This window comes from Ruditapes philippinarum, unplaced genomic scaffold, assembly GCF_026571515.1.
Source record: "Ruditapes philippinarum isolate M1 unplaced genomic scaffold, ASM2657151v2 ctg3512_1_1_1_1, whole genome shotgun sequence".
NCBI classification, from domain to species: Eukaryota; Metazoa; Mollusca; class Bivalvia; order Venerida; family Veneridae; genus Ruditapes; species Ruditapes philippinarum.
In genome coordinates, this window is record NW_026852143.1 from 129,993 (window position 1) to 148,546 (window position 18,554).

General features: G+C 35.0%; 1 protein-coding gene across 3 annotated transcripts; it reads right to left on the reverse strand.

Annotated features, from left to right (window-relative positions):
- Positions 1 to 4,608: 4,608 nt before the first annotated feature.
- LOC132750509 (tubulin beta-4B chain-like) lies at positions 4,609 to 14,530 on the reverse strand. 3 transcript variants are annotated; one of them, XM_060740519.1, is made up of 4 exons: positions 14,374 to 14,524; positions 6,354 to 6,462; positions 5,792 to 6,147; positions 4,609 to 5,575 (listed from the first exon to the last, which is right to left on the reverse strand). In XM_060740519.1, exons 1-4 carry the CDS (start codon positions 14,428 to 14,430, stop codon positions 4,751 to 4,753), a joined length of 1,347 nt encoding a protein of 448 aa, XP_060596502.1. In that variant the 5' UTR covers positions 14,431 to 14,524; the 3' UTR covers positions 4,609 to 4,750. The 3 variants fall into 3 exon arrangements, with proteins under 3 accessions (XP_060596502.1, XP_060596497.1, XP_060596492.1); XM_060740514.1 differs by lacking the exon at positions 14,374 to 14,524 and adding an exon at positions 7,063 to 7,221; XM_060740509.1 differs by lacking the exons at positions 4,609 to 5,575; positions 5,792 to 6,147; positions 6,354 to 6,462 and adding exons at positions 10,664 to 11,618; positions 12,197 to 12,552; positions 13,036 to 13,144 and having other exon boundaries at positions 14,374 to 14,530.
- Between the last annotated feature and the right edge of the window lie 4,024 nt (positions 14,531 to 18,554).

Sequence of the window (18,554 nt, forward strand, 5' to 3'; positions counted from 1 at the left end):
TTATACTTTATCATGGATGAGCCGGCTTTTCTCCATGACAACTTCATAATACACACGACTCAGTGACTGTCTAACGAGGTGAATGTTGGCATCCCATCTTTCTATCACCAACCATCGACACCCCTCGAGATTTAAAAAAAAATCATAGGCAATTAGTAATCGTACCCATATCACTTTAACAGACTTAAAACAGAATACATTTGTATTTGAATCCGACAATTACTGACTTTGTGTGACGTAAGTATTATAATTTTTCATGTAATGTTTACAGTGCCTTTTGACTACAAAACAAATATAACATTTATTTATGTAAATGTTACCTTATTAATATTAATGCTACAAAAGAGATATCAACGCATATTTTTGATTCTATCTTGCCATGCATCTAATCATCACAAGAAATAGCGAAGCAGCTTAAAAAATGTGTCACTAATACAAATTCACAACGTCGCTTATACGAATTCACAACGTCACTTACACGAATTCACAACGTCACTTACACGAATTCAAACGTCACTAATACGAGTTCACAACGTCACTAATACGAATTTACAACGTCACTTACGCGAATTCTCAACGTCACTAATGGGCTGAAAATAATTTTGTAAAAATTTAACAGCATTTGTTGTAGGTCTATACTAATAACTTGTGTACATATTTCAAATCATTCCCTTACTATTTTTTCCATAATAATCATTTCAATTGTGTAAAATGACTACAAAAAGCGTTTTAACGATTTTGAAACAAATTGGACAAGGAATCTCACAGAAATCGATTTTAAATTTTATTCTGAGTTTATTTATTTGTTATCGTTTGCATATTTTCCAATGTGAGTGCCTCTGTTGATGATATTTTTTTTTCGAATTTCGAACCTTAATGGAGCCCCTTTAATAAAACGAGACAACTTTGTTCTAAGATGGATCTATCGTTTTGCCATGATTATATTCTCGTTGAATATTAAACTGTCAAACTGCCAATACTTCTGAACAAGCCGTTATTATGTACAGGGTTGCATAAAATCTTAAATTACCGTTATATCGATCACATCATGCAAAAGATAAAGACTAATCAATAGTGTCTGTACGTCTGAACAGTGTAATTGATTTACTCTGAAATTCAGAATCTTATTGGAATCAGAAAATCAATATGAAATGCTTAAGATTACATTCTTGTATCAGAGAGACCTTTATTCGATATTTATATACATGTAGATATTATTTATGAATTGTCAGTTAATAAATATGAGCATTACTGAACGAGTTTCGGAATATTTCAGAATATTTTAGTATTAAACACAAGGACGTCGTTTGTGCACACCTTCAAGTCTGATAAGAAAATGAGAAATTGAAGATACCTCGTAAATTATGCAAACAACAAGATAGCATTAAAATTTCTGTCTCCGTATGATTGAGTCTGTTCATGTGAGATAATAAATTGCAATATCTATCATGTTCCCTAAAGCACCGACCGGTTTGAGCAAATAATCACTTTGTGTAGAAGTAGTCCCATCATTTAAGTATTAAGGAACGCATCTCTTCAGAAAGGGATCGTGGTACAGAACACAAATTAGAATATCAAAACATTCATCATTTACGCTCCATAACCTTTTATAGTTTTTTATCAAATTGAATAACCCGTGAAAGAAAAATTTCGTCTCTTTGACAGTTTAGTAGGTTCTATATTAAATTACAATGAATCAGTCTGGGGGTATCATGATGGCAACCACATTGAACGAATACATTGTAAATTCCTTCGAAAATTGTTATGTGTAAAACGATGGACAAATCTTATACGGCTTGTATGGTGAAATTGGGCGATATCCCATGAAAACAGCACGGCAATTGATAATTATCAAATATTGGATAAAAGTTTTAAAATCAAACAACCCATTGATTATAAATATATAATTATGAAATGTTGAAAAATGACGCAAACAATGGAATTAGACATTAATTCCTTAATGGGAATGATATCAAATATAAAAATCAACCTAATTTGTAGATAAATTTTATAGAATCTGTTGATATTAAAGTAGTGAACTTTTGAATAGATGGCCATCTGCACAAATACGGGTGAAAGTTTTGAACTGTCTGTATTTAGGACAAACAAGTAAAAAATGATAAGGATCTTCAAACATATTCATATTACATTGAGTACAGTATCGTTGTTGTTCAGTATTGTTATATCGTCCAGTTTCAATGGCTAAATTATTTGTATATAGACAAATTGAAAATATTTGTTTAATCTAAATTGTTAAATTTTTGTTCTTCTTGACGTTAAGTTTGTATGCACCACTATATATGTTTATATTTATATGGCTATAAATATTGTTTGTATTTAATGCCAATAAAATATTTTGTTCTGTTCTGTTCAAAATGTACGGAGAATCAAAATGATTACAAAAGACTACAACAATTCAACATGATACATATATGAGGAGTGTGGAGCATGACTGTGTTATTTCACTTCACGGAGATAATTGTTTCTATAATTCTGTGAAATTATGCATTGTAACAAATCGTCTGCGAATACGAGAAGATAACAGTGGCTTTTAAAGCATCGCATCAAGTGTCCTAGGTTCTTCTAGACTAACGGTTGAAATACCTAGATATACTCCGCCGTTTTTTTTCTTACCGTATCAAAAGTAGAAAAGCGCAACTGTGCTTCGACAGAACCAGATTAATAATGACAGTAGTGTTTTGATATGGAAAAAATTATATTGTGTTAATAGCCTTAAAAAATTAAAATCAAGTAAAATGATCTTGGTAGAAAGCATCGTATTTTTATCGTTATAAGAACATGAAATAATTAATAATTCATTAGTTTTAGATTTTAAAAGCTGTATCGAAATGTACAATATCAGTTGAAAAATATGTGTTCCAAATATCTATTCGGCGTTACCTTTTAATTCATCTTTTTTCTCTTTCTTAATTTACATAGAAACTGTGTCTGAACGTCGAAATATCAAATACCGCCTGCCCTAATCTAATCAAAATGGAGAGTTAAATACTTCATGATAACAAAAGGGACGAAAAAAGACCTCAAAAAGGGGCACCCATATATTCTATATATAGTATTGAAATACTGTCTTTATGTTCGAACCATACCAAGTGTGAAGTCTCCCTCGGGGTTAACAGTATATACAACATTTCGTATTAAAAATAAACATTAGCTTTAGATCTGTTTTTCAGGAAATAGTCTATTTCACGAATAAATACATTTCAAATACCCGGCTTAGCGGTGATTCCTAACATTGTTTGGAAATGCTTATACTTGTCAATATTTGTAATGTAACTACATTTTGATAAGAAAAAGAATCATTAAGGTTTTATAGAATTGAAATCACTATAGCCTCTTGATTTATTGTGATATTAGTGTATTTTGTTAATGTTATAAGCGTATTATCTCATCCTTTGTCATATTTGATAAGACTGAAGTCACGTTTTTGTATCGTTCCATGCAATTTATTTCATAGAGCTTGCGTTTTTTGTAAAAGAATCTTAAAATAAAGATGTCCTTTCGTATGTCATAAATTGACAATGCAAATTATGTTTTGTCAATTCAAAGGTTTTTCATTTTTCATGTTCTTCCGAATGGCTGTCGTTATTGTTAGTTACTTAGCTGTTTAAAATACGCACTTCAACAGTTTAAAAATGCTGTTAAGCTTTTTTTATTTTTAAGTTAGCTCATTATGATATTATACGTCTTTGAATTGTAAGAAATACAACAAACTACGTCTAATTCTGCATCATTTAATTGTTGAACTATATTTATTTGACTCTGATTTAATTAGGTTGAAAAATTAATTTGATTTCTTTCATAAATTTGAAAATAAGTGATAAATAAGTATTTTAGTAAATGTTTGTTATTTTGAAAGACAATTAATTTGTTTTCTGTGGTAGATCATCGTCCTCCTCCTCCTCGTCAAACTCGCCCTCTTAATAGTTTGAATATGTTAAATTTACATTTTTCCTTATTGAGGGCCTCATGGGAGATTGATATTTGTTCAAATGAGTTCTCTCGTTAAATAAAGTCTTCATTATTATTATTATTATTATTATTCGCGCAGTCTGTTCAGGATCCATGCTGTTCGCTTACAAACCCTATAACAAGTAAAAAAACTGATAGCGAACAGCGTGGATCATGATCAGACTGCGCGGTTGCGCAGGCTGGTCTGGATCAATGCTGGTCGCAAACCCATTACGTTGGTTTTGTCGTGACGCGGCTCAAATATTTTTCAAATACCCTGGTGAGCTGCCATCCCTAGCATATCTGGAAATGCTGCTACTTGTCAAATACTTATCCATTATTTGTAACTATTAATAAGAAATAGAACCAATAAAGTTTTTATAGAATTGTAATCACTATAGCTCTTTGCTTTATAATTATATCAATGTATTTTGTTAATGTTGCAAAAGAAGTATTTCAAACTTTGTTATTTATCTTTTTCATCGACCTTTCGTTTATTGGACTATAGATATCCTTTCGTATGCCATTATCGTAATAATTTATAGCTGTTTAAACTTTTGTTTATTTTCATAGACAATGAGTTTATTTCATTATGATATTATATGTCTTTGAATTTTAAGAAATACAACAAACTACATCTAATTCTGCATCCTTTTATTAATGTTGAACAATAATTATTTCCCTCTGGTTAAAATACGTTGAAATATTAATTTAATTTTTTTCATAAATTCGAAAAAAAGTGATAATTTAGTTCGTAAATGTTTGTTATTTAGAAAGGCAATTAATTAGGCGTCTGCCCTTCTTCGTCTTCCTCCTCATCAAACTCGCCCTCTTCTTCCGCTGTGGCATCTTGGTACTGCTGGTATTCAGAGACCAAGTCGTTCATGTTAGATTCTGCCTCGGTAAACTCCATCTCGTCCATACCTTCACCAGTATACCAATGTAAGAAAGCCTTACGACGGAACATAGCGGTGAACTGTTCAGAGATACGCTTGAACAACTCCTGGATTGCAGTACTGTTTCCAATAAAGGTAGCAGCCATCTTGAGACCACGTGGTGGGATATCGCATACTGCTGTCTTGACGTTGTTGGGAATCCATTCGACGAAGTAGCTGCTGTTCTTATTTTGGACATTCAACATTTGTTCATCGACCTCCTTCATGGACATACGACCACGGAACATCGCAGCAACGGTAAGGTAACGTCCGTGACGTGGGTCACAAGCGGCCATCATGTTCTTGGCATCAAACATTTGCTGAGTAAGTTCAGGTACAGTAAGTGCCCGGTACTGTTGACTACCTCGTGATGTAAGAGGTGCGAATCCTGGCATGAAGAAATGTAGACGCGGGAAGGGTACCATATTTACGGCCAGTTTGCGGAGATCTGCGTTCAACTGACCAGGGAATCGGAGACAAGTGGTAACACCGGACATTGTAGCCGATACCAAATGGTTCAAGTCACCGTATGTGGGTGTGACCAATTTCAAGGTTCTGAAACAGATGTCGTAGAGGGCCTCGTTGTCGATACAGAATGTCTCATCTGTGTTCTCTACAAGTTGATGAACTGAGAGTGTTGCGTTGTAAGGTTCAACAACGGTGTCAGATACCTGCAAATGACAAAATGTATCAGAAAGATGTACTTGAACATGTTATATTATCATTTTCATATATATTCCTGCTAATGGAATTATATGTTTCAATTTAATTACCTAAATAAATTTATGATAGTTAAGATAACTTTGCTACGTACATCTGAATATCGTACGTATTAGAGAACAAGGTCATAAGCAATTTATCGAACACACAACCTATAAAATACTTACCTTTGGAGAAGGGACAACTGAGAAAGTGTTCATGATCCTGTCGGGGTACTCTTCACGGATCTTGCTGATGAGGAGTGTTCCCATACCAGAGCCTGTACCACCACCAAGAGAGTGTGTGAGTTGGAATCCCTGCAGGCAATCACAGCTTTCTGATTCTTTTCTTACAACATCCAGGACTGAGTCGACCAGCTCAGCACCTTCGGTGTAGTGACCTTTGGCCCAGTTGTTTCCAGCTCCACTCTGTCCGAAGACAAAGTTGTCTGGTCTGAAGATTTGACCAAATGGTCCAGACCTGACTGAGTCCATGGTTCCGGGCTCAAGGTCAACAAGAATTGCACGGGGTACATATTTACCACCTGAAAATATTCATTTTATGAATAGTAACGTAATAAGTTATGACATTTTGCTTATCGTCAATACAATCCGGAGTAACGTTAGTTTCAGTATTATTTATCCTTTAACTACGCAGAGTTTTGACACGGATGAATCTCGATATTAAAGTTTCAAAATTTACCATATATATTATGAGACAAAAGTGGATTTAAATGACTTTGTAACATACCAGTGGCTTCATTATAGTAGACGTTGATTCTCTCAAGTTGAAGGTCAGAGTCCCCGTGGTATGTACCGGTGGGGTCAATTCCATGCTCGTCTGAGATCACTTCCCAGAACTGAAAGTTATTCAAGTGATTAAATAATATAAAGCGACAAATTATATTTGTACCATTTTATAACATTTTTGTGGACGTTAAATTATCTTTATTTGTTATTTGATATCACGCAAAACAATTTTATATATATGTATATTACATATTATTCATTTTGCACATGGGACCGATAACTTAATGAGTTCATGAGTTAATTAGGTATATTATTTGGATATGGATAATATCATAAGAATAAAGAAAGATTAATGAAATTCTACCAAAACAATTAAAATAACAGTAACTTCGTCACTCAACTGTATATATAGATTTATAGAAAATTTCCTTATCTTGATGATATTGTATTATAAAATATTCAGTTTTCCTATAACAATTACTTTGTGTAGGTTATTTACCAGAGAAGACAGACACAACTTAACATAAATAAATTAGATATGCATGATACAATAATCTAAAGTATAACTTTACAGCATTATTGTAAGTTGTAACGTAAAATACTGCTTTTTAATTTTCCTATTAGTAAATGAACTAATTCTTCCGAAGTTGCAGTTTTGATGTTAAATTTTAGGAATATAATATTATTGTAATAATATAAAAGAGTCGTACCTTAGCACCGATCTGGTTGCCGCATTGCCCGGCCTGAATATGTACAATTTCTCTCATCTTTATTTAATTACTTTTCCCAAGACGGCACTTGAAACGCCAGTTCAATTTTTTATAGCCCACAAAGAACTCGGCGTGGTAATGATCTGTTTATATAGCGGGGACAAGATGAGTTCACTGCTCCTTGACAACTTCATAAACATTCACGCTCAGCTGACCATATAGCGGGAGAATGTGCCGTAACTCGTCTTCCCTATGTTTTCCATCCAGGTCATCACCTATAGAAACTTTATAGGTACTGGTAGCTTTGTTGGTTTTCTTAAGGGGATACTCAGACAAATTAATGACAAAAATATATCAATGATCTTATACACTCAAATAACGCTAAAATGACATTTTTTAAAGTCACAGCTTGAATTTCTGTATAAATTTAGACGCCGACAGAATAACCGAGTAGTTTTAAAACAAGTCTTGTGACTTGAACAAACCCTGAAAGTTACAATAACAGAGTATGATTGAAGCAAGTCTTAGCCATTCATTTGACATGTTCTTAACGTTTCCGTTTCCAGAGTTAACTGTGACAACTATTATGTAATCTGAATGCTCTAACCTGACCCACGTGAGTTAAGTTAGGAAACCACCATTTTATTCTTTATAAGGAGAAAAGTGGTGTTTCTGTGACTGCCTAGTGGACATTTACAAAATAATGAATGAAAAATTCAAATCGTAGAAACGAAAATCCTTTAAAGGGACTCCTATACTGAGATTTTTGTTGACAGAAAAGGACTGGGAATATATTTTCGAGATTTATGTACCATTTCATGAAGGTCTAAGTCAATAACTTGTGTGCAAAATTTCAGAACATTCGCTTGCTTCGTTTTTCCAAAACAATGATTTTAAAGTGACAGTATGCTATTCTTTTTTTTTTGCTATCGAGTTGAATTAGTAATATGTTCAAATGTTTGTCGTTTATTATGGTGATTGGCCACAATCGATCATGAAAATTGTTTATGGTACAAAATAAAAGGTACCTAAATTATAAAAGACTGTCCCTCTCTTTTGAGGAATTGAGCCTGAACAATATTTATAGAAATTTCAGTTGGTCACGTGGATAATTGATCAATGTGATAAATGTAACTGTGAAGAATGACTCAATATTAAGAATCGTTCAAACGTTTTTTTTATCCAGATTGGGCTCAGAATCAATTAGAAATACGAGTTTCATTTTCCCGCTTTTTAGCGCCCATATTTTTTATGTCAGTGGAATTCCTTCTCAGGTTAATATTTTGTCCGAGTCATAATCAAATCATTAAATCTCAATGTTGAAACTGATACAGGGAAAAACTAAAAAAAAAATAGGGATTTAAAAAACTAGGGATGTTTCTAAACTTTTAAGTTAAAGTACGATGTCTGTGTGTTTAAGCTTTTTTGAAAGCCTATTTGATGTTAATTCGTTTATGATATATTTTATAGACAGATCGGTTTGAATGATTTAATCCATATACATTGTATATACTAACATGGAAAGGTCTCTTTCTTTTCTTCTTCTTTATTGCTATTATATTAGTTACAATTATTTGTTTGTTTGTTGGTATGTTTGCTGGTACGTTTTTTGTATGTTTGTTTCCCTCTTTCTTTCTTATTTTATTTATCTATTTATTTATTTTGTTAGTTGCATTTATTTATTTGTTTATTAAATTGTTTGTTTTTGTTAGTGTTTTTATTGTTGTTTTTTTTGTGTGAAATCCATGTACACGTACCTTTAAATCGAATTACAACTATGTACAGAGTTTTTGTGAACTCTACATGAAAGTATTGATCAGTAAAAAGATCGGCTTTAGTACTGCACGCATCAAGTATTTTCATTTACGTTGTTTTATTGATTTTCACTAATTCAGATAATTAGTATTCATACCTGGCGATGATTTATAATTATCAATACAGTGACGAACGTCGGCATCAATGAAAAATAGTTCGGTATTCATACCCTCTCTATTGAAAGTTGTCTAAATGTCAAGCCTTATATACAATATCTACAAAGGAGTATTTCAATAATTTATAAAATTTATAATGTTCTAATAGCCTTAAAAAAATAAATCATTTAAAATGAACTTAGTAGAAAGCATCGTACTTTTCATCGACTTTTTGTCAGTAATAAGAACACGAGATATTTGATATTTCATTAGTTTTAGATTTTAAAAGATGTATCAAAATGTACAATATTATTTGGGACATATACCATTTGGAGAGACGTTCTAAACATCTATCTGGCGTTACCGTTTATCATTTTTACATAGAAACCGTTGCTAAACGGCAACATATACAATTAACAAGGTCTGACCATTTCTACCCGTATATCGCCTGCCCCAAGCCAATTAAAATGGAGAATTAAATACCACATGATTACAAAATGGACGAAGAAAGACCCCAAAAAGGGGCACCTATACGGGGCACGCCATCCGCCATGTGTTTGTCGGGTTATCTTGATAGTAGAATTGAAATACTTTCTACATGTTCGAACGTTAACCAATGTGTAGTCTCCCTCGGTGCAATATTTCCCTTAAAAAGAAACATTAGCTTTAGATCTGTTTTTTCGGTAAATACATATTTTTCAAATTACCCTGCTGAGCTGCCATCCCTAGCATTTCTGGAAATGCTGCTACTTGTCCAATACTTATCCATTATTTGTAACTATTAATAAGAAAAAGAACCAATAAAGTTTTTATAGAATTGTAATCACCATAGCTCTTTGCATTATAATTATATCAATGTATTTTGTTAATGTTGCAAGAGAAGTATTACAAACTTTGTTATATATCTTTTTCATCGAGCTTGCGTTTATTGGAATATAGATGTCCTTTCGTATGCTATCATCGTAATAATGTATGGATATTTAAGCTTTTATTTTTATTTTAGTAGACAATGAATTTAATTCAATTTGATATTATACGCCTTTGAATTTTAAGAAATACTACAAACTACATCATATTCAGCATCCTTTTATCGTTGAATGATATTTATTTTCCTCATGTTAAAATAGGTTTAAAAATTAATTTAATTTCTTTCATAAATTCGCAAGTAAGTGATTATTTATTTCGTAAATGTTTGTTATTTTGAAAGACAATTAACTTTGCTTGCTGTGGCCCATTGTCATCTTCCTACTCCTCGTCAAACTCGCCCTCTTCTTCCGCTGTGACATCTTGGTACTGCTGGTATTCAGAGACGAAATCGTTCATGTTAGATTCTGCCGATTTTGTATCGTTCCATGCATTTTTTTCATAGAGCTTGTGTTTATTGTAACAAAATTTTAAAATAATTATGTCCTTTCGTATGTCATTTACAATGTAAGTTATGTTATGTCTATTTTAAGTGTGTTTTTTTCATTTTTCGTGTTTTACCGAATGGTTGTCAAATTACATTTATCGTTGTCGTCTTCGTACTAACCTGTTTAAAATCATCGTACTGCAGTGTTCAGATACGCACTTTAAAAGTTTAAACATGTTGTTAGGCTGGTTTGTTTTTTGTCGTTGTTTTTGCAGGCAATGACTTAGTTCATTGTGATGTTATACGTCTTTGAATTGTAAAAAAATCAACAAACAACATATAATTCTGCATCTTTTAATTGTTGAATTATATTTATCATCCTCTGATTTAAATAGATTGAAAAATTAATTTGATTTCTTTCATAAATTCGAAAATAAGTAATAATTTAACTTGTTCGTAAATGTTTATTATTTAGCAGGGGTCTGCATTTCTTCGTCTTCCTCCTCTTCAAACTCGCCTTCTTCTTCCGCTGTGGCATCTTGGTACTGCTGGTATTCAGAGACCAAGTCGTTCATGTTAGATTCTGCCTCGGTAAACTCCATCTCGTCCATACCTTCACCAGTATACCAATGTAAGAAAGCCTTACGACGGAACATAGCGGTGAACTGTTCAGAGATACGCTTGAACAATTCTTGGATGGCGGTACTGTTACCAATGAAGGTGGCGGCCATCTTGAGACCACGTGGTGGGATATCACAAACAGCTGTCTTGACGTTGTTGGGAATCCATTCAACGAAGTAGCTGCTGTTCTTATTCTGGACGTTCAACATTTGTTCATCGACCTCCTTCATGGACATACGACCACGGAACATCGCGGCAACGGTAAGGTAACGTCCGTGACGTGGGTCACAGGCGGCCATCATGTTCTTGGCATCAAACATTTGCTGAGTAAGTTCAGGTACAGTGAGTGCCCTGTATTGTTGACTACCACGTGAGGTAAGTGGTGAGAAACCTGGTATGAAGAAGTGAAGACGTGGGAAGGGAACCATGTTGACGGCCAATTTACGAAGATCAGCATTCAACTGACCAGGGAATCGGAGACAAGTGGTTACACCGGACATAGTAGCCGATACGAGATGGTTCAAGTCACCGTATGTGGGTGTGGTCAACTTCAAGGTTCTGAAACAGATGTCATACAGAGCCTCGTTGTCGATACAGAATGTCTCATCTGTGTTCTCTACAAGTTGATGGACGGACAATGTGGCGTTGTATGGTTCGACAACTGTGTCTGAGACCTGAAATAATAGATGAAGTTGTAGAATTGTCGTGGTTAAATGACATTCGAAGTTAAAGGATCGACTAAAATAACTGCGGCATATAGCAGTCGTCTTATTACTATTAGGATTGTAACAAGCTTCCGGTTCATATGAAGCTTTACGCCTCCAGACCCATGTGCACTAATGTTCAGGAAAAATTTGAAAATGTGTTTAAAAGAATAATATTGTCAAGAAGCCAAAGGGAAACAATGTACACATTATCAATGGACCTTACAACCTATGTAAACTACCAAAAGAATTTAAAATATGCTAAAATAGCCTTTATTGCGTAAGTAACGCAGTAGAATTATAGTTACAAATACTGAAAAATTAGTCATTAATTGAACATAACATGTAAATGATTACTTGAATCTGGAATATTTTTACTTTTCCTAAAATCTAAGTACATGTACATTTTTCTCAAGTTTGATTTTATTGAAATATATTGGCTCATCTAGAGACGTGTAGTTTAATGCCCAACAAGGGAATTGGTATACAGCTTTTTAAGAAAATTTACTGGGATTGATAAGAAGGTAACATAATGCTAGACAACATACCTTAGGAGAGGGGACAACAGAGAAAGTTTCCATGATCCTATCGGGGTACTCTTCACGGATCTTGCTGATGAGCAGTGTTCCCATACCAGAGCCTGTACCACCACCAAGGGAGTGTGTGAGTTGGAATCCCTGGAGGCAATCGCAACTTTCAGATTCTTTTCGTACAACATCAAGGACTGAGTCAACAAGCTCAGCTCCCTCTGTGTAGTGACCTTTGGCCCAGTTGTTTCCAGCTCCACTCTGTCCGAAGACAAAGTTGTCTGGTCTGAAAATCTGACCAAATGGTCCGGACCTTACGGAGTCCATGGTTCCAGGCTCCAGATCTACAAGAACTGCACGGGGGACATATTTACCACCTGAAACAAACAAAATGATTCTGAATGGTTACCTCTTTTATTCTAAACATGCTCATTTGATTAGTGACAAAATAATACAGATGAAGAAAAACGATTTCTTAAAGAACGCCTAAAATGGCAAAGTTTTAATTGAAAGTACAGATACATGCAGAAAACAAATTTGTTATACATGGGAAACTGTTTTGAACACTGGACAATTATTTGGCCCTCAGTTTTAAAACAAGCTAGAAATAATCCCCTGTGTAGTGTATATTAATGTATAGCATTTGAATACTTATATAATTATTGTACGTTTGATAACAAAGACAGTTTCTTTTATACCTCTCATATGAATATGAAAACATCATGACTGAACAGTGTTTGGCATATACGTGAAGTATTACTCTCACTTTATAAAATGCACAATTTTCGTCACTGATGATCTTTTAAATATGTTTCATGTATCTTTATAAGATGTGATAATGTTGAATATATAAAACATACCGGTAGCTTCATTATAGTAGACGTTGATTCTCTCAAGTTGAAGGTCAGAATCCCCGTGGTATGTACCGGTGGGGTCAATTCCGTGCTCGTCTGAGATAACTTCCCAGAACTGAAAATATAATATTCAGTCATTTTGGTATAGATCTGCATTTGTTTAATGAAATGTGAAACGGAAAACGTTTTAAAAGTCAATCCAGTAAATGGATGTTTTACTTTTTTCTCGAATCATAGCTTCGTGGGGAGAGCATCGGGGTCGCTGCTTCGAACCTCGAGCGATAAGTAATTTCTCCTCGGACATTGTGCCTCTAATCGCTGTTTCAGAAATCATATGGGATTAGTAGTTGCCTACTTGAAGAGAATTTAGTAATTACTTGTAAGTTATTCAAAAATATTCCATTGAGATAAATTAATCGTCGAAATATGATCACGAAACAAAAACAAAGAAGGAGAAGAAAAAAGCTCTCAATAAGTGTATGATAAATATGCTTTTTTACATATACGAAGCATTCGACGAGACTGGGACACGCTTAGATTATTAACATGTCACATTATATCTTTATATACCATACAAAGGCTATTGCTCGGGAAACATGATCTTGTTGAGAACAAATCATAAAAAAAGCCGAGTCACAATTTTAACTACTTAAGAAGATGTTACACATTACATTGATATTAAATGTGCATGAAATAGTTTTACTAAATTTTTTGGTATTTGTTTTCAACCGACAAGTAAACAGACTATTAGTTACAAAGATTTTGATATGCCATATTGCCAAGTTCAAACTGCGGTAATCTTATATAACCAGAACCGCAAACAACGTTTATCACATCAAAAATTTTGTCACAAATTTATAATACAGCAAATTTCTTTTTAAGGAATTATTTCAATTAATGCAGCAGTGTATATAGATTTTTCTAAAACTCCTTTACACAAAGAAGAAATAAACGGCGTTAATCTGCCAATAAACACCGGTTAGGGACTATACGTATATGAGGCTGTTATTTTTTCTCCCTCAATAACATAGTTCACAAATTTTAAGACAACAATGATAACGCATTTTTATTGATATTTTCCGTTTTTACAATGTTTTTCCATTATGTCGTTTTGATACAAAAAAATAACCAGATGGGCCTACGGCCATCGTGGTCAATTCTTACGCATCAAAACTCCAAACCTGTTAAATAGCCGATAAACACCGCTCAGACCGATATCATTTCTTTAACTTAAACGTCACGATTATACAATGAAAATTGGTGTTACAAAGTTGCAGTGTTAAAAGTTTAGAAAAAAACGTTTATTTCAAATATCATTATGACTGTACATGACAAATAACTTACCCTGGCACCAATCTGGTTTCCACATTGTCCTGCCTGAAGATGTACAATTTCTCTCATGTTTGCTTATTACGAATTACTTTCCCCAAGACGATAACGTAAAAAAGGCCGATGTAACAGATAAAAGCGTGATCATGATCTGTTTATATACTAAGTATGATATGAGTTGATATTTCACCTAGGCAACTTTGTAAATATATCGCCTCACTGGTTGTCTGGCGGATGAATGCGCCAAAACATCATCTTTTTCTTTTCTATCCATCAATACCACCCAGAATTTGTAATACCATGGCAGGGGTATATTGACACAGATAAAGAAAGAAAATGTTAGCAAGTTTTGGTCAACTCTTGATATATATAACTTGCAAAAAACAACAAAAAACACCAATAAATAAAACAACAACAAACGATAATAATCAAAAGGCAAGTCCTATACATGTACATACGTCAAATTTATGATAAGTACAGTATTACATGTACTATAAAAATATAGCGCTTCTGAGTAAATTGTAATATATTTTCATAAGAAAATAAATGATAAAAGCAAGCGCAATAATATTTTTGTTAAAAATAAAGAAGAAGAAAAACAACAACAACAACAACAACAAAAACAATGGTATTATCTGCTTTACTTATTTGGATAATTGCTGTGAAAACTGAACAAAATCATTACATTTAAGTGTAACTTTTATTAATTTATATCTAAAGGACATGTTTGCACGGTTAAGGCATTTTCTTAAGATTTGCCTAGATCTATTCTATCAACAAGAACTTTTTAACAGATGATCCGTGCATGTCAAATTATTCTTAATTTAATTCATAAACGGTGGAAAGATTTCAGTGAAAAAAAAGTTATTTGATAAAGTCTACAGAGCAACTGAAAAAAAAACAACTTCGGTATTTACTTTGATACTCACGCATCAACTATTTTTATAAGATGTCTATTATAAATGAACTTCAGATTAGTTCATCATTAGCATGCAGATCTCGATTGATAGAGGCTTAATTGACGAACATCTGTATTAATGCGAATCGATTCAAAAGTATACGTATATATTCATTTATATATATTCATCAATGGTTTATATTCCCTTTTGAAAATAAATTTACAGATAGTTAAATAACTTCAAAAGAGTATTTAAAACTGTTAATGACAGTCACTGGTTTGCAAATTATAATATTCTCACATCAGAATAAGTTTGAAAATCATTTTAATTGAATAAGCCGTTATTCAGTCTTTTTTAATGTCAATGTAGAACCTTACTTTTCGGTGACTTATACTATATACAGACCGCTATATGTCACATAATATCGTACCCCTGGTATATAAAATCAATTCATTCTTTTGAAAAGGTTGAAATAAACTGTCAAACATGAATTACTTTTTAAAGACATTTAATTTAACGTACGAACATTTCACTGTTAACTTAACTAAATTTATTTTGATATACATTTCCTTTGATATTAGCAGACATTAATATCTTTTACATATATATCCCTTGGTTACCGATGTTTATTTGCGATATTGCACAGTCAGTACATTATTGCTTTAGCACTGAATTGTGACTGAAAATAAGATGAAAATCCCAATGCAGGTACAAATCTCTTTAAGCAGGAATAATCGTATTTTTTTCCATTTGATAAAATGATACTTGGCATTTTGAACGGCAATAACTTTCGAATTAATATAGATATACCAAGCGACGTTATTAACGTCATTATCTTAAGCTACAGTCTCACTTACATCCCGGCAGAGCTCCGGCAGAGCCCCGGTAGACGTCCGGGGTGATCCGGGAACGACCGGGGTACGACCGGGATTAACCGGGGTACATCCGTTACTCTGCCGGCAACGTCCTGGATGATCCGGGATGATCCGGGAACATCCGGCATTCGACCCCGGATGGAATAAAATATTTAATATCACCGGGGTGGTCCGGGATGATCCGGGAAGGTATAGCTTTGCCGGCTTCATCCTTAGCTCTGCCGGGAACGACCGGGGTTATACCGGGAAAGCACCGTAGCTCTGTCGGCACAAACCGGGGATGGTCCGGGGTATGATATAGCCGGTAGAGCTACGGTAGAGCCCCGGTATATGCCGGAAGAGCCCCGGTAACTACAGGCAGAGCCCCGGAGGATAAAGGTAGAGCTACGGTTGATCCCGGTAGAGCCCCGGCAAAGCCCGGATCATTTCAAAAGAATAACGACAATTTGCGATGATTGTACTTGTTTGTATTGTATTGCCTTTTTGTCTTTATCAAATCTGTAAAGCAAAAACTATAATCTGTTATTATAAACAGTATTGAATATCTTCTTCTTCTTCTTCCAATATACTGGCCACCTTCAACTAACTGAAGTTTACTGCCAGGTTAATGCGCAAGACGGAAAGAAAGAGTAAAAAATAGTGAGGAATATATACAGTGCAGGTTAAAAACGGACAAGAGTGTGGTTTAGATATAGAGTTGGGACAGATGAGTACGGAATGACTCAACTGTACCGGCTGACGTAGCGCCTGGAGGTAGGCTGTTCCAGTCTTTGATGGTACTTGGGAAGAAGGATTGTTGACGGTATTGTGTACGGCAGTAGGGTATCTTGTAGGTTAGGTTGTGTGAATTTCTTGTAGATGTGGAGTTGGAGGGTATGAGTTGTGAATTGTCTAGAGCGACCTTGTTGTTGATGACTTTGTAGAGCATGATCAGTCTGGCCTCCTTTCGACGTTCTTGTAATGGTTTCCATTCAAGATCTGCAAGCATGTCTGTGACGCTGGACCTGTTGTGGTACTTGTTTTTAACAAACCGTGCAGCACGTCGTTAGACCATGTCTAGACGGTGTATGTCTCCCTTTTCGTGGGGGTCCCAGACAGTGCTCGCATACTCTTCTGTGGGGCGGACTAGAGCTTTGTAGGCTGTTTCTTTGGTGGAAGTAGAGGCGATGTTGAGGTTTCTTCGCAGGAAGCTGGTGGTGCGGTTGGCTTTGTTTCAAATGTTGTGTATATGTTGGCCCCAGTCTAGGTTGTTATTCAGGGTGCATCCAAGGTATTTAGCTGATGTAACGTGCTCTAAAGTATGACCATGAAGAGTGTAGTTATGGCAGATGGGGCTTCTTTTCTTGGAGATGGTAAGGACTTGGCGTTTGTCTGGATGGAATGACATTTTCCATTTCTCTTCCCAGACAGCTAGTTTGTCGAGGTCAGCTTGTAGGATGGAACAGTCAGACTTGTTTGTGATGGCAAGATAGGCCAGCGTATCATCTGCAAATAGTCGGACGACTGCGTTGAGACCCTCTGGGATGTCATTTATGTAGAAGAGGAATAGACTCGGGCCAAGGACTGAGCCCTGTGGGACGCCGGATTCTACAGATACTGTATCTGAGGTTACCCCTTCCAAGACTACAGATTGGGATCGGTTGCTTAAGAAAGCCTGAATCCACAGGTTGGTCTTGCCTCTGATGCCGTAGTGCTCCAGTTTGTGGGATAAAAGGCTGTGACAAACTTTGTCGAAGGCCTTGGCGAAGTCCATGATGAGAACATCAGTCTGTTTGCCATTTTCCATGTTCCGGGTTATGTCATCTGTGAATTCAATAAGCTGTGTTTCACAGGATCTGCCCTTTCTGAAGCCGTGTTGGAGAGGATAGAGAATCTTTTGTTTTTCGGCATGGTTCATGATGTGGCTGGTGACAATGTGTTCTAGGAGCTTGCAGCAGATGCACGTTAGGGAGATAGGGCGATAGTTTTCTGGTTTATATCTGCTGCCTTTCTTGTAGACTGGGGATACATTGGCTTTCTTCCAGTCATTAGGGATGGTGCTATTTTCAAGTGACAGCGTGAAGATGGTGTTGAGCATTGGAGCGATGTCAGATGCCAATTCCTTGAGGATGCGAGGACTTATGGTGTCGGGTCCTGCAGCTTTATGTGGGTTCAGTGCGAGAAGGAATTTGGTGATTCCGTTTGTGGTTATCGATATTTCAGGGGCTACAGGATGTGTTGATTGTGGATTGACGTAGTCCCCCTTCTTGAAGTCATCAGCAGTGATCTTGATGTTGTCTGTGAATACAGATTTGAACTGCCGATTTAGAATGTTAGCTTTGGACTTAGGATCGGAGTGGAGTTGTCCATGTTCTTTTAGTCCAGTAATTGTTTGATTGTCTTTCTTCTTGTGTTTTATGAAGGTCCAGAAACGTTTCTGACT

Bases quoted from the DNA above. Each gene is read 5' to 3' on its own strand.
- LOC132750509 (XM_060740509.1), bottom strand. From the start codon at position 14,430: ATGAGAGAAATTGTACATCTTCAGGCAGGACAATGTGGAAACCAGATT. The intron at 13,145-14,373 runs GTAAGTTATTTG...TTATATTTTCAG, and splicing joins GAAACCAGATTGGTGCCAGG to TTCTGGGAAGTTATCTCAGA. The intron at 11,619-12,196 runs GTATGTTGTCTA...CTATTATTTCAG, and splicing joins CTGTTGTCCCCTCTCCTAAG to GTCTCAGACACAGTTGTCGA.